At 36.3% G+C, this 17,500-nt stretch overlaps 1 protein-coding gene across 1 annotated transcript in view; it reads left to right on the top strand.

Annotated features, from left to right (window-relative positions):
• LOC308695312 (homer protein homolog 3) overlaps nucleotides 1-17,500 on the top strand; it is a 35,678-nt gene that overhangs the window by 6,509 nt on the left and 11,669 nt on the right. Inside the window, exons 3-6 of the mRNA XM_081373427.1 lie at nucleotides 933-1,089; nucleotides 10,797-10,928; nucleotides 11,137-11,244; nucleotides 15,309-15,442. Coding sequence (XP_081229553.1) covers nucleotides 933-1,089; nucleotides 10,797-10,928; nucleotides 11,137-11,244; nucleotides 15,309-15,442 — 531 coding nt within the window. The remainder of the gene's footprint in view (nucleotides 1-932; nucleotides 1,090-10,796; nucleotides 10,929-11,136; nucleotides 11,245-15,308; nucleotides 15,443-17,500) is intronic.

Below are 17,500 nucleotides of genomic sequence, written 5' to 3'. Positions count from 1 at the left end.
TTATGGGAAGAGGATCATCTTTCAGCGATACCCATCCTCCCGCTCTAGTGATGCGTTGCATTAAGATTATTGCATTTCTGAAATGCAACCCTTCCTAGATCCTCTTCCGGATTTCAACTTTTAGATTCACATCATGATCTGTGCACATATTCATCTGCCATATATATTAAATATTGCATGTAAAATATGCTAAATTTTATATTCTGTCTGCTGTCCATCTAATCTGACCTGCATTTAGGGATAATTTTATTTTTATATTGTGGGTCTTTGTCTAATTAAATAGGCATGCATTTGCAATATGCATACATTTCCAGAACAGAAATCTGAACATTGCATACAAAATTATTGTTTCATTTATAATTTTTTGGGTCTGTATAGGTTTAAATTTTTATTTTTAATAGAGGCTGAGTATTTAAGAATTTAAAAAAGTGATCTTTTAATCTTTACAGGAATTTAAATATTATAATAATGTACTGTGTGTGTATATATATATATACACATATACAGTATATTATTATAATATTTAAATATATTATATATATATAATAAATGCAAGTAAATATTAAAAAGACTGAAAATAATATACATTTTTCATGTGTAATAATAATATTTATTAGAATGTATATTAAGTGTGTATGTACAGTATATGTGTGTAAATGTGTATATATGTAATAATAACAATACCAATAATATATACACTTTTTGTTATATATAAATACATAAATAGACACAGATGTATTATATATATAGATACATAGATTAAATAAAAAATAAATATTTAAAAAGATTGAAAAGAATATATTTATTATTAAATTGTTTCATGTGTAATAATAATAATATTTATTAGTGTATATATATTGTGTGTGTGTGTACGGTTGGCTCTGTTGTTGTTTGAACACACACACACTCATTGTACTGTGTGTGTGTCGTAGGGAACAGCCGATCTACAGCACACGAGCTCATGTGTTCCAGATCGATCCTGGCACCAAACGCAACTGGATCCCGGCCAGCAAACATGCGGTCACCGTCTCCTTCTTCTATGACGCTAACAGACACGCGTACCGCATCATCAGCGTGGGGGGGACCAAGGTGAGACGCTTTCTCTAGTTCACAACCGGTTTGGTCTGTAGGCTGATGGACTCTGTGGTGAGTTTCGCAGTTATAAGCTCTGTGATCAACATTTGAAGCAGATATTCCCCAACACACACCAGACTCGAGCTAATTATTAAGACTTTTGCACAGTACTGTACAGTAGTCATCAACATTTGAAGTGGATCAAAACCTTTCATCAAAGTTATACATGAATTTTGAACAATGGTCCGTTCTTGTGTTAGGACAGCTTTGATGAACTTTTTTGATCCACTTCAAATGTTGACTACTGTATATAAATAAACTAATTTAATATGTTTTTACAACAAAAATTAACCATCACTGAACTTACTTAAAGCTACACTGTGCAATTTTTTAAATTGATTCTTAGCAAAAAACACTTTGTTCTTTCAAAATGATATGTGCTTATTCATGTGTAATTACTTCCACCGACTAATCTGCCATTCAGAATACATACGAGCGAGTCGCTCGAATGGCGGAAGCCATGTTGCGCTTCCATCTTGAAAATACATTAGCCAAAGAGGGACATACCTGGAAATTCAAGCTTTGCCTTTCGCACTTTTACACTCAGTGGCACCGTGACGAATGCGAGAGGGAGAATACTCAAGATTGCCGGCCACCGTAGAAGTTAAACGCCCTCGGAATGGGAGGGGCTAGAAAGTAATATTCAGTTGGTAGTCATAAACAATTTCACCACTAGATGGGAGAAAATCTTACACAGTGTAGCTTTAAGCTGGACTGTGACACTACTATTTTCTTCTGGAAACAAACTTTGTTGCATTATTTTTCTGTTGTCTCTGTAAAGCTGCTTTGAAACACTCTGGATTGTTAAAAGCGCTGTATAAATAAAGCTGACTTGACCTGTAGGCTGATGGAATCTGTGAGTTTCGCTGTTATAAGCTCTGTGATGAACGCAGGCTTTGTGGCAGATATTCCCCGACACACACCAGACTCAAGCTAAACTGGGCGTCTCCTAATCCACTCCACGTCTCGTCCATATATCACTTGGGAATGGAAAAAAGATCAACCCTTTCAGCCTTTAAAAACGTTTCCTGAAAGTTTGAGTTAGAATGGTTTGATTATAACCACAATGAGGATGTGAAAGCAAGTAGTAAATTAGTCTTCCCGTTTAAACCTCTTTATTTAGACACCTGTTAGCAACCGCTTTTGTTTTTTTGTTTGTTTTTTAAACAAGTAAAAGCTTTAGAAAAAAATCATAAGAGGGGGGTGTTACTGATGTATGATGTGTAATAGAAAAAATAACATAAGCAGTTTGAGCTTGACCTTTTTTTAAGCATTTAATGTCCCCCTGTAGTCAATAATTGTATCCCTTAAAACTCAACCAAAATGTAAACATTTAAAAGTTTTTTCTTGAAAAAAATGTCATGCCTTAAAATATCTTGAATGTAACTCGACACCCTTGCCTCATTTAGTATGCGCGGTTCTATGAATATGCAAATGAGCCCCGCCTCCACTCACTCACTCACTCACTCACTCAGCTCAGAGATCCACTGGTTGACGATCACACGTTGATCTGATTGGTTCCAAGGTAGTTTGTGACGTCAGAAACACCAGCGATTTCAAAGCGTGTTTCTGAGACTGTCTTTGGTTCACTGCAGTTTTAAGGAGGAAATACTCAGCAATGGTGTCGACTTATGAATTTACACATGGTTTGTCTTAAAGCGCATTAAAAACACCACATAGACACATAAACAACATTAAAAGCTGGATTTTCACCTCAGGGGGACTTGACCTATTAAAGGGCACCTATTATGACTCTTATCACAAGATGTAAAATAAGTCTCTGATGTCCCCAGAGTGTGTGTGTGTGTGTGAAGTTTTAGCTCAAAATACCCCAACAGATTATTTTTTACAGCATGTTTAAATTGTCATTTTTTGGAGCTCAGAAAAACATGCTGTTTTAGTGTGTGCCCTTTAAATGCTAATGAGCTGCTGCTGCCGGCCCAGGGGGCGGAGCCTCATGAGCTCGCGCTACAGAGCCAGGACAATCTCATCTGATGATATCAGAACTGAAACTCTCAGTTGCGGTGTTCATTTCGACTCGGAGTCGGACAATAATGCCCACAGAGCCAGAGAATATATGCTGTATGGAGATTGAACAGGTATAGTTTAGTTTAATTATGGTTATAACTTATTTGTCATCTGCTTTTATCCACTATTAATACAAGCCTGCTGTAGCAAACCCAGTCCGAATGATGACCAAAACATACTGACGAGTTCAGTGAAGTTTATTGTACATCACACAAAAGATGAGCGTTAGTTTTATTCCAGAGAATCACTGTAAGAGCTGAATAAACACAGTGCGCATTAAAGTCTTATCCATAAACTCTCTCTCTCTCTCCCTTTCATTATCATCAACATACACAGCGAAGAACACAAAACACTCGTTACAAATAACAGTAAACAAATATACACACCTTTTCAGTGGGTGCTTAATAAACTGGTAAACCTTATATCCGTAAAAGACTCGATGAGCTGTCATAAAGAGCGCGCTCTCACTTCATTTCTGCCGTGATCAGTAACGTTAGGCCTGTCGCTCCTCCGGAGACCGTAAGCTGGATCACAAACAGTTGTACAGATCCACATCCTCGAGTAACAACGGGAGTAAATGAAGACTGCTATGTTCATTCTTACATCCATCAACAACACACCTCAATCGCTTAGGAGACATTCTTGTCTACAGCTGCTCAAGCGTCGAACAATGGCGGACTCTGTGTCCAGCTCACTCAGGGCGGGTCTGGGCTCAAACTGAAGTGTCAATCAACCGTCGTGGGCGGGGCCTGTGCAAAGTGACGTCACATTGCCCCGAATCTGAGAACAGCTTGTTCTGAGACAGTGCTTATGATTTATGGGGATTATAAAAAAAGCACTGGGTGGATTTTTATCATTATATGGTGGTTGTGTACACACACTGCCAACACACATTTATGTTCAAACACCATGTAAAAGTGAATTTTGCATAATAGGTGCCCTTTAATAAACCCATAGACTTCAGGACGACAGAACTGAAAGTGCTAAAATGCAAACTTGTTTCCGGGGTTTGGCCTTTAAAAACTCATCATCCGTGCAGCACTCTATAACTCAGAAATGTAGTATATTAGACTATATACAGTACATAAATAAGATATGTTGGATATACAGTATGCAAACCTCTACAGACAGTCAGACATAAGAATGTCTCCTGGAAATCAAGCACATTTGCAGATTAGTGGCATGTTTGCATTAGGACATTATTGCCATATTACTCATACAGTATGCATACTGCACTGTGCACAGCTATTCTCTGTTAATTGAATATGCCTGGATGGCCTGTGACAATTGCCCAAATGTTCCGTATACAGCTGAGCAAACACTGTGAGATACTCCATCTACCCTTTGCACGGTCACAGATCAACTGGAAGCAAGAACTGTGATTTCTAACAATTTTTTACACTAAATTGGCTTAAACTGCATAAGTTGATAACTGCACTTCACTCACTGAATGTAACATGTGGAGTCATACTATATTCACAGAGGCGTACTAGAAATATATGCATTTTTACATTTATGCATTTATCCATTGCATTCGGTAAGCATTTGATCAGGTCATGCATTCCCTGGGAATCAAACCCATGACTTTGTCATTTCTAGCTCAATTTACCTCAGTTCAGTTCAATGTTGATTCGGTTCAGCTCTACAGAAGACAATAATGTCATTATTCAGTGCAAGTCATTTCCAATTTTGTTCTCATCTGATAGTGTCAGTGCGGTTAAATCGATAAGATTGCTGAATATTAATTTGTCCTTTAAACCTCTTTTGACATTTAGACCTTTTGACAGTCAAGACGAAGATTGTTGTTGATGTCACTCATTTTTATTCATCACGGTGAAAATTGAAGCTCAAATTGACTGCATTGCACTGTGGGAAATGGTTTTGCATTGGTATTCTCTGGATTTATATATAAGCCTATGCACATTTTTATCATGGCCCTTGTGATAAAGAAGTACACTTTCGCATACTTTTAAAAAGAGCATTCATTGCAAAAAATAATATTCTTTAGTGCAAATTGAATGCAATGTTTTCTGTGTACTTAATTGCAAGTTATTTACAATTAAATTAAAATGTATTATAGTTTAAATCTATATTAGTGTTGAACTTAAGTTAAAAGTTAAAAGAAATCTTTATATGTAACTTCATAATTACTTCTATTGTCTTTGTACTGACAAGCAAAATATATATTTCAGTGTCATTTCTATTGAAATGTGTGTCATGGATTTAAATAATTACACATTTGTAGTAAAGTAGATTTAAAATACATTAACGTGTAATTACAAATAACAGTAATTGGTATAATCAAGGCCTACATGTGCTTTAGTATGTTAGTTAACACATCATAATACGTTTACTTCTATAAAGGCTCACTGAAGTGCCGTGAAACCTACAGCATTATTTAATATGTTGATGTAATTTCCACTGAAACGGGAAGAAGGGGCGGGGCATATCGAGCAGCTCCTCCTCTTTTTTTAAAATAGCCAATAGCGTTTCGTTTACATCACAGCTCAACCAGAGCTGTTGAGTTCAGTAAAGCCGCAGTTTCCTCTTAATCTCCTTCATATCACTGTAAAATACAGAATTATGTTGAATTCAAATGGGTCTGATACGTTTTCTGGTCTGCCGGACTCGATCACATGATCCGCTCTGTGTGTTGTGTCTCTGGACCGAAGCCACGGCGGGTCATGTGACACTAACGTGAAACCAGACTTCATTCACTCCAATGGAAAGCATATTTACACTGTCTGAATCGTTCCCTATCCCCTATATAGGGCACTTTCACCATGTAGAAAACAGTAAATGTGTGAAACAGTGACTGATTTCAGCCGCAACAACAGCGTCTGTTTATAATGTAGGGGGCGGAGCTTCAGATTCTAGAGAGCATTTGATTGGACAGAAAATCTGATGAGAAGCTGAAGAGTGACGTCATCAAAATCATTGATCCATATTGACGGAAATGCGAATTTTGTCATTGTTTTGAAGCACACTCGCTTATAGATAACAGTAATGCTAACATATTCATACCAAAAGCCCCAAAACTTTGGTTTTGATTTCATGGGGACTTTAAAGCATGGCAAAAGATTATTAAAACATAAAGTAAAACATTTAATTTTAAATTATTACAAAGTGCACTTATTTTTAAGTGTACTTAAGTCAAGGTTGTGTGCTCTATAAGTGCACAGCCTTTTATGTCATTAGTAGTATATTATGTGCAATATGTTTTTTTATGCTTTTAAGATTTGAAGTACACTACAAGTGCACATTCAATGCATGAATGCAAGATGTGCGTACTTTGCTTGTTATAATGCACATACTGCATACTAGCAGCACCCTTGTAAACGTACCGTAGGTTTTGCAGAAATGCTCTCGGTGTGTTATCACTGGACTGATTCAACATGCCAGGAAATCCATCCGAAAATGTGGTGGTGTAATGTAATAAACATCAACCTTTCTGATGCTGTTTATTGAGTTGATGTGATTAGGGCCGGAACGAAATACTCCCCACGAGAGGATTTACGCAGAAGAGAAGGTTAATAGCTCAACACCTGATATCAGAGGGAACGAGACGCCTCTTAAAGGAGAGCTCAGAGTAATGCATCAGTGCAAGAGCTACAAGACTCGCATCCGCTCGGGATAATCGATCGATACTTGTTGATGGAGCCATAGGATGGAGCGGATCAGAGCCGTCTCACCGATCGAAAGACGGCAGTTCACAGACGACCTTGAGCGGTGTGAGATCAGACACAATAGTCTCTAATGCTGCGTCTCAATTCGCCTGCTTATATACTACACCCTAAAAGTATGTACTCTTTTTGTGAAGAAAAAGTAGATACTTTTGAGACTCTTCTATTCTATAAGGGATAATGTATAGCGAGGCGGTTGTTATAGCGAATAACAACACCGACAGGCTGAACAGGACCCCGGCGCGAAGCGGAGCTTGAATCAGCCTGAAGGGGTTGTTATTCGCTATAACGACCGCCTCGCTATACATTATCCCGCTTATTACATGGCTACCTACAAAATAAATAAATAATTTGACACAAAATATTGATTTAAAAAGGAGTTTATTGATTTAAAAACGATTGTATTGCTTCCGCTAAAGAAAATAGTCCGTTACGCGTCCATAGCAACGCTCTGTTTTTCATGGCAACAGTGTGTTATACCAAATTGTCTCTGGTTATACTTCGCAGCGGTCTGTTATGTAAAGGTTAATGCCCGACGAGGTGTCCATTATCAGGTATTAATGGACGACGGCGAGTGACGGTTGCCTCCGCCGAAGTCCATTAATACCTGACAATGGACACCTCGAAGGGCATTAACCCGCTTATACCATGGTCACTTACGAAAGAAAGAAATATTTAATCAATTAATAATACTTTAATGTGTTTTAGAGTAAAAATCGTGAGGGTTTTTATTTATTAAGTCGAGCGCACTATTTAATATCTCCCGTATACAGGCGTTGCCAAGCAAACATGGTATATCATGGTATATTATATCATGGTATAACAAGAAATAACACACCGCATTCTACATTAGAATTCAACCAAGCCATGTAATAACTATTTATAAAAATAAGTACATGCACTGCGTTAGATTAAACTGGGAAGGGTCATAGCCTGCCCTATTGTTAGTTAAACTGCTTCTATTCTCATTTGTAAGTCGCTTTGGATAAAAGCGTCTGCTAAATGAATACAAGTGTGTAGCAAAAAGTTGAATGTTACTAGACACCCTTGCCTCATTTATCATGCGCGGTTCTATGAATATGTAAATGAGCCCCGCCTCCACTCACTCACTCAGCTCAGAGATCCACTGGTTGACGATCACACGTTGATCTGATTGGTTACAAGGTAGTTTGTGACGTCAGAAACACCAGCGATTTCAAAGTGTGTTTTTGAGACTGTCTTTGGTTCACTGCAGTTTTAAGGAGGAAATACTCAGCAATAGTGTCGACTTATGAATTTACACATGCTTTGTCTTAAAGCATATTAAAAACACCACATAGACACATAAACAACATTAAAAGCTGGATTTTCACCTCAGGGACTTTTTATTTATTTTTATGTTGCAGTACAGTCAAAGAAATTACATACAACACCTTTAAATCATGCTTTCTCAAGCCAACATAATGAGTCTTTCTTCACTGCGTCACTTTCGCTTTACTGATTTGCTTTCTTATAATGTTTAGATGAACATTAGGGACAAAAAAAAAACACAGCTCCACATTGAATTAAACTGAAAGTAGATCGACTGAAATCGTATTTTGTTGTAAAACATACTCCAGTAATCTTTTTGTTTTCACAGTTCAACTTTGATCTGGACAGTTTGCTGCTGAGCTCTGAAGATTAGAAACTTGTTCTGTTGTTGCATTAGTATTTAACGTCTCTCAGTTTGATCTCTCTATTACAGTGATATCATCATTCATTTTAAACTCATGATTGTTTGCTCACCAAAGCCTCTAAATCTCAGTTGTGCGTGGATTACTGGAGCGTCTCGACTTCATCCAACACCTCTAAACTGACCCACATTTGGATTGAGGATGACCAGTTACGCCATTATGCTAATCTGTGGTCACATGACTCCTGCAGTCACATGACTCCTGCTGTCAGGAGGAACAGGGGTCATTAGAGAACAAGAGAGAAAACAATAAGCCATGACTGTGTGTTACGACCTACAACACCTTTACCATGGTGAACAAACTCTTTTATGAAACAGCAATATGATGAAAGATCCAGTTCAGTTAAGATACATTTAATAGCATAATATATATATATAATTTTATATATATATATATATATATATATATATATATATATATATATTACACATTTAAATGTGTATATATGTGTGTGTATATATACATACACACACATATATATATATATATATACATACATATATATGTACATGTGTATATGTGTATATATACACATATATACATGTACATATATGTATGTGTATATGTGTATGTATATATATATATATATATATTGTGCTGTGCAACGATTAATAGTGATAAATCCAAAATAAAAGTTTGTGTTTACATAATATATGTGTGTGTACTGTGTATAATTATGTTGTATAATTTTCTTATCAGGCCGATAACGATAATATTAAAAATTAACATATATCGGCCGATACCGATTTGGTGGCCGAAATATCGTGTATCCCTACATAATTTACTAGAATTCTGACAAAATATTAATTGTTGCAGTCTATTTAAAATATATATATTTAATTGGAATTATAAAACAAAAAGAAAAATGTTTTAATGAATGATTCAATGACTCACTCATAAAGATGTCACTTGTTTCATTACTGGATGAATCAGTGTTTTTAAATGAATCTCTTGAATGAATGATTCAATGACAAATCTTTTTTTTTTACAGGTTACGTTTTACAGGCACTTGTCGCCATGTAACAATGTAATGAAACAATCTTTATTTTTACTCTATTTTGATCGCTACCGTAGACATTAGTGTTCATATCCAAACTATAAACTTGTATCTCAGTACTTCTGTGATTAATATGAATATTTTGTTACAGATATAATGATACTGTTTCATATCTATACATGACGACTGGTCTCTCTGGGTCAGAACACAGATCTGAATGTTCGCTGTGATTGTGCTTGTGAAACGTTTGATAAACAACTAGTCAAATCGTTGTCATTTAGGAATAAGATTGCATTGGTTTTTACTAAAGACATAACTATCCAGTTTTTTTGTAAACCTCATTTAAAAGCATCTCTAGTTGCATTGTTGTTTCATCATGCTGGCTTGGTCATGAAGCCTGTAAGTGTTTTAAAGTGAATTAAAGTCTACAGTAATGGACATGGACGTGTCTCACATTATATCATTCACATTGTGTGAGTCTGTTGGTTGAAGCACACTATGATATGAGCATGTTTGTACAGCTTTATTGCTTTCTTCAGATTTTGATAAAAACCATGGGGCATTTTAGATCCTTATAATACCTTCAACATGGCATTAAAGTGTTTAACTTCTCGAAATACTCTAGAATTCATGTTTTACATTCTCTCAAGGGTCATAAGTGTGGCTGTTAACCTGAAAGATTACGATCTCTATTTAAAGCGGCATGAAACACTTGTGCTAGATTGTTTATGTATTAATATTTATGCACCTGCATTTGTTTATACACACTCACAGTTCAAATACTGTCCCAAACTGCTGATTACCACAAAAAAATAATAGCAACATTTTTTAAAAACGAGCATAAATCATGTGGACAGTACTGCACTTTCAATGCTGGTTTATTTAGGGTGAAATGTTGTGGTTACAAATGTCATTTAAGACATATTTTCTATTATTGTGTGCTTTTCTCATTTTTATTAGTTTTTTTAAATATCTATATAGTTTTAGTTTTAGTAAGTATTTTAATATGAAGTTAAATTAAATGAAAATGAGAAATGTTGCCTTCCTCTATGGAGTTTTCTCAATGTATTAGTACTCAATTTTTGGCATTCTTGCACGTATTGTGTAAAAGTTAACGAATTTTGTGTTTTTAAACATTTTTAACTTGTTTTGAACCCAGAATATTCTTTTAAATGGTTGCTTATTCAGAATTACCTGATACATAGTGTTTTTTTTTTTTGTGATTGACATCTCTCTCGGCAGGCGATCATTAACAGCATGATCAGCCCCAACATGACGTTCACTAAGACGTCTCAGAAGTTCGGTCAGTGGGCCGACAGCAGAGCCAACACGGTCTACGGCCTCGGATTCGCCACGGAGAATCAGCTGCACCAGGTGTGGACAATAATGTCTGCTTTAATGGCCTGTTCACAGATGATGCATTGTCCCTGGTAGACCTGAAACATGCTCTGTGCAAATGCATGGATGTAAACACTTGAGATGAGATTAAAAAACAACATAATGCAGTTTTACGCAGACATGTTTGCAAGTACTTGCATCAGCCCTTCTATAATACTGCATTGTGTGGGTTTTTTTGTTGCAGTTTGCCGAGCGTTTTAAGGAGGTGAGGGAAGCTGCACGCATGGCCAGAGAGAAATCACAGGACAAGATGGAGCTGAGCTCTGCCGCTCTCAGTATCGCAGCTCCTCAGGTGTGACATCAGCTCTTTAGTGTGCAATATGTGCATAAGCAGGTGAAAAAATAAGTAATCCTAAATTCAAAATTCTACTTGCTGTGCTTTAGCAGCTGCATAGCAACGCCCTGGCAACCACCCAACATTCTAGCAACCTGGCAATGCATTGAAGCCGCTCCTTAGCAACCAGTTAGCAGCAACCTAAGAACCACTTGCAACACTTTAGCAGCTGCATAGCAACGCCCTGGCAACCACCCAACATTCTAGCAAACTGGCAATGCATTGAAGCCGCTCCTTAGCAACCACACAGCAGCAACCTAAGAACCACTTGCAGCACTTTAACAGCTGCATAGCAACGCCTTGGCAAATGCCTAACATTCTAGCAACCTGTCAATGCAGTGAAGCCACTCCTTAGCAACCACATAGCGACATTCTAATTCCTAACAACTACTCACAACACTTCAGCAACTGCATAGCAATGCCCTGGCAACCACCCAACATTCTTACAGCCTGGCAATGCATTGAAGCCACTCCATAGCAACCACATAGCAACATTCTAACAACCACTCACAATACTTCAGCAGCTGCATAGCAACGCCCTGGCAACCACCCAACATTCTAGCAACATGGCAATGCATTAAAGCCACTCCTTAGCAACCACATAGCAACATCCTGATTCCTAACAACTACTCACAACACTTCAGCAGCTGCATAGCAACGCCCTGGCAACCACCCAACATTTGTACAGCTTGGCAATACATTAAAGCCACTCCTTAGCAACCACAAATCAACATCCTAACAACCACTCACAACACTTCAGCAGCTGCATAGCAACGCTCTGGCAACCACCCAACATTTTAGCAGCCTGGCAATGCATTGAAACCACTCCTTAGCAACAACCTAACAACCACTTATCAACACGTTAGCAGCTGCATAGCAACGCCCTGGCAACCACCCAACATTCAAGCAGCATGGCCACCCAACATTCTAACAGCCTGGCAGTGCATTGAAGCCATTCCTCAGTAACCACATAGCAACATCTTAACAACCACTCACAACACATCAGCAGCTGCATAGCAACGCCCTGGCAACTGCACAGAACACCCTAGTTTTGCACAGGCAAACATGATTCATTTTCACACAGTTTCTGCTTTGTTTCTCACAGATAGTTTGTGTCTGTGGTAAACAAAGAGTTACTGTAATCCTAGACCCACCTCACGAGAGAGAGAGAAAGAGAGAGAGAGAAAGAGCGCAGGATGAGCTGGGTCATTCGTCTCACTGGGAAGTGAGAGGAGAACTAGGACAGTGATAAAATTATCCGGAGCTGTCCTGTTCACTCTCTGCCAGCGTCTGTCTTCTCGAATGATGCTCTTCTTTTCAGGTCAACAGGCTGTTGAAGTGACGCAGACCTCTCGACCGCCCGTTTGTTCTGACATTCACACTGAATTCTGCTCGATGTGCTTCAGTTTCGCTTTTGTCAGCATCCGTTCTCATGGTGTCGAATCTGAGAGGAGCAGAATGCGATTGTCAGTCCTGTTTTATAGTGTTAAACATGGTTACATTCACACACAGTTTGGTTATAAACCAGAGTGACATCTGCAATCTAGAGCCAATCAAGATTCACATCTGAATTTTGTAATACTAGCAATGAAATAAGTTAATACTAGCAAAGACTAAATTAAAAGAATATTTAAAATATATGCTAAAATTAAAATACACACACACACACGTGTTTAATAATATATATATATATATATATATATATATATATATATATTATTAAACACGTGTGTGTGTGTGTATTTTAATAATATATATATATATAAAATCGTTTTGACAGCACTAATATATATATATATATATATATATATATATATATATCATTTAAGTATGTAGTTGACTTAAATAATGACTTTTTCAAGTTTGGTAGTTTATTTTTATATTTTTTGTTTTCATTTTAATTTTGAACGTTTTGTCATTTTTATTAGTTGTTTATTTTAAAAAAACTGTCTATTAATATTTATTTCAGTTTTAGTTATTTTAGTGTTTTTAGTACATTCAAAGTAAACGAAAATGAGAAATGTTGCATTGGCAACTGAGCTTAGTTTCTTTTATATACAGTATATATTTTGTATAATTTCACTATGAGGTTTATATTTTAATGGTTTTAGTTTTAGTTAACTAGCCGGTAAATATATATTTAATTTAAAAGGATTTATTTCACATAAACGCATGTTTTAATGTAAACAGTGTTTTTGAAGGCTAAAACAAATTGATATCATTTAAAAATGAAAACATGTATTTATTTGAAATAAATTGGATAATATATTTTCAAGTGCTACAATGGCCTCCAATACTGACTTCAGTTCAATATTTTGATCTAGTTTTTAATGAATTTGAATGGCACTAAATGTTTCTTACACTAAAAGTGTGTGAAATGTGATAAATGTGGTCTTCCCTCCCCATGATGATTGATGTAAATGCTTGTATGTTTTATCGTTTTCTCTCATGCTTTGGATCCGGACGCTGTCAGTTCTCTCAGGTGAGTTTGACATTGGCTCACGGCACACGTCAGCATTAGCACAGAGTTTTGCACAGGGGTTCAGGGATATTAGCAAACGCTGTTGATGTCGTAAAGGGGGTTTGTGCTTTATCACACTATAACACACACATCACATGTCCCATGAGCTCCGCAATCAGTGACTCCCACGGTGAACCCTGTAGCATCATCTGCACTGCAGAAATCAGCTCATTTTTACATTTTTTCTTTCACCATGAGCTAGTTAAATTTCATACTTCTGCTCATTATAGTGAATTTGCTCACTGTTTTATAACAAGTCTGAGAATTGGCGGATTTTTTCATTTCACTCACAAAAGTTTGTTCTGCTGAACCGCTTGCCATAATAGTAAGTACATGTAACGTGGTAACATGTAACTACGTCAACTTAAAATTAAGTGTTACCAAAAAATATAATGATGTGCACAGGTAAATCATTTATAATAAATACAGCAATATTCCATAAAAAATAAGAATTGTCTGTTTTGATTTCATGGTGACTTTAATGGTAGATCCTTTCGCACATATTTTAACTATGGGATTACAGTCTTGAAAAGTACCATATTTTATATATATATATATATATATATATATATATATATATATATATATATATATATATATATAATATTTGTATTATATATATAACCTAATTTGTATGTCAAGAGCAAAACCTTAATGGCTTTACTGAGAAATTTAATGTATAAATGTATTTGTCGGCTGGATAATTCACAGAATGCTATTATTATGCTGTTGTCAAACCCTGAGCTAAGTGTGGTGCGATACCAGTCACCTATGAGAAAGTATTGGCATAATTGTCTATTTTAAATGTTTTGTGTTGTATGTAATTTTGTGTAGGCTGATGTTCGATCGGAATATATAAAATTGAATATATAAAATTTTAATTATTATGTACAAGTAAAAAGTAATAAGTTATTTATTGTCGCTATATATGTGTGTGTGTGTGTGTGTGTGTGTGTGTATATATATATATATATATATATATATGTATATATACACACACACACACAATAAGTGATTTATACATTTATAATTTTATTACATTGAATAAATTCTGGTATTAACACTCAGTTATGTTGCCCTGTTCAGTTTTGTGACTTGTTATTATAAGTCTTCTTATTATATAATATTGTATTATTACAATTATAATATAGCAATATTGGTATCCTGTGACATATTTCGTTCATAATATGCCAACATGATGAAAAACAGAATTTTTTTTTTTACATTGTCACATGCAAAAAAAAAATCAGGTTTATAGAATAATGTGACTAGTTCAGTATCAATAGTAATTCATAGGGACACATAACAATATATGATAATAATCTGAGCTACTTAGTTACTCACTAATGTAATATTATGTTTAACTCAGTTGTCTGACAGGCTTCAAGGTAAATCCTTTAAAGACAGTGTGAGTCAGACAGACGCTGAGCTGTCGGTGTGTGTCTGGATTCATGTGATAATAGTTTTCTTGTGTGTGTGTGTGTGTGTGTGTGTGTGTTAGGACCTGTCTGATGAGCTGCAGTCTCCTCCAGTGATGTGTGTGAACGGACCGGACGACAAGCTCTTCAGGAGTCAGAGCGCTGATATTACTCTGTCCTCAGAGAAGGAGCGCATTAAAAAGATGCTCTCAGAGGGGTGAGTGCTAATGCAGCGCTAATGTCCGCGTTTGTGGAAAAACAATCCAGAAGAATGTGTGTAACATCCAATTATCCTTTGAAAGAGCCCGTAAAATGCCTCTAAATCCAACGATTACAGGCCTCTTTACCATGTGAGTTAGAGGTAATAACAATCATTCTGATCCCCATAGTACGCATCTACAGCACACGCGCATTATGGCGCTGGATTTTGCACAGGTAAGACATTTCGGCAACCAAAAAATAATGTTTCACCATTTCGGAGGGCCGAAATCATTAACCCAAGCAATGATGTTTAGTTAGCGTTTCTCCGATGGTACGTTTCGACTCCATGTCTGTCAGTGGTTGTGTTTCCATCCAAAGCTGTGAATTTAACTTATGTGCAAAATTGCATAAAACACTCACTTTTCCAATCACTTCCCATGTGTTCAAGAGAGCAAAATCGACACTTCCTAAGGAAATTGGCACTAAATATCTGTAGTAAAAATGTATGTTTCTGCAATCGGGGAAGATAAACTGTGACTCTTTTTTTTTCCTACATGATAAATGACGCCATAAACATTCATGTTGGGATGCTGGTGTTTGTGAGACGCTTCTGGAGGGAATTAAATCTTCAGCTCAGGTGTTTCAGAGCCAGCAAACCAACATCTGAGATGCTCAAATGTCCGCTGGTGTCACGAAAACCGCACGAGACTTGGGTTATGATCCAAATGCAGTTTTATTTGGGCAATCCAGAATCATAATCCATGTAACAGGCAGAGGGTCAAAACCAAGGCAAACAATGACGGACTCCGAGACACAAATCCAGGGAATCAGGCAGGGAAACAAGACCAGGGAAACAAGAGAGACACTGAACTGACACTAGCAAGACTTCGCAAAGAGTGCGAGAAAACACAAGGTTTATATACAAAGATATTAACAAGCTAATGACACACAGGTGAGTGTAATCACACAATAATGAGTCAAAGCAGAGGTTTATGGGAAATGTAGTTCATGATGGGAATGGCAAAGGACTAGGGTATTACACATCATCATGAGTTTATTTGTTGCACAGAGTTTTCATCATAGTTTATGCGCATGTTTTCTTATCGGATGTAAAAAACGACCCTCCTCAACCGAGTTTTTTAGAATTTATGCACATCTTGGCATTTCCATCTGGCATTTTTTTTAATGCAATATCCCAAAATTCACATATAAACATTGGATGGAAACATAGCACTGTGGAAAAACAGGTTAGCATGTCAGACGCTAGGAATATCGATTTCTCGTTTTTAAGCAATCTTGATTTTGATAAACCGAGATCTTATTTTGTGCGTTTTTCAGTCGATGCATGAACAAAACTTCACTTTATACTGTAACAGAGAAAGATGCCAGTATTACAGCTTGTAAAAAGTTTGTCACGTAACATTACATTTACCTCAGGAAAGCCATTCATTGTCCATAAACTCATTAGTCAGCTAGAAAAAACATTTGAATAAAGCTATATGCCCTATATTACATATTCATTATATTTTTACTTAACCTGTTGTCTTTATTATTTTATGTACCGTATATTGAAATTAATCTGTCATGAAAACAAGTTTTACTACAGCCACTGTTTAAATGTTTTTATGTCAACACCGAATTAGAGTAGAAACATCATTCTGTCATTGTCAAGGTGATATAAAACTGAATTAAGTGCAATTTAAATGCAAATTATTTACAGTATAATTACCCAACTATAATTGCCTCCCATCTCATATTTTTCCCCATCACCATGTCCCGTTCGGGGCATTTCCTTTCCGGATATAGGATTCTGCTTTGCACATCCCTAATTAATTGTTTATTAAATAAACTTTACTTTCGGTTACTTTCAATTTTTCGGCTAAATGAAAACATTTTTTTTTAACAGAAACATGAACTTATGAAATTAAACATTTAGAAAATGTAAACATCTAGTTTTTGTTTGCAGTGTTATTTTGGTGTTTTTCTATCGTGAAGCAACACATTCAGGTGTGTTATATCAGGAGAGACTCTGTCCTGATCTGCCATTAGTCTGATGAGTAACTCACTCACTCAC

Source organism: Scardinius erythrophthalmus (assembly GCF_964197995.2).
Source record: "Scardinius erythrophthalmus genome assembly, chromosome: 9".
Classification (NCBI taxonomy): Eukaryota; Metazoa; Chordata; class Actinopteri; order Cypriniformes; family Leuciscidae; genus Scardinius; species Scardinius erythrophthalmus.
This window is presented reverse-complemented; position numbering and strand designations above follow the sequence as displayed.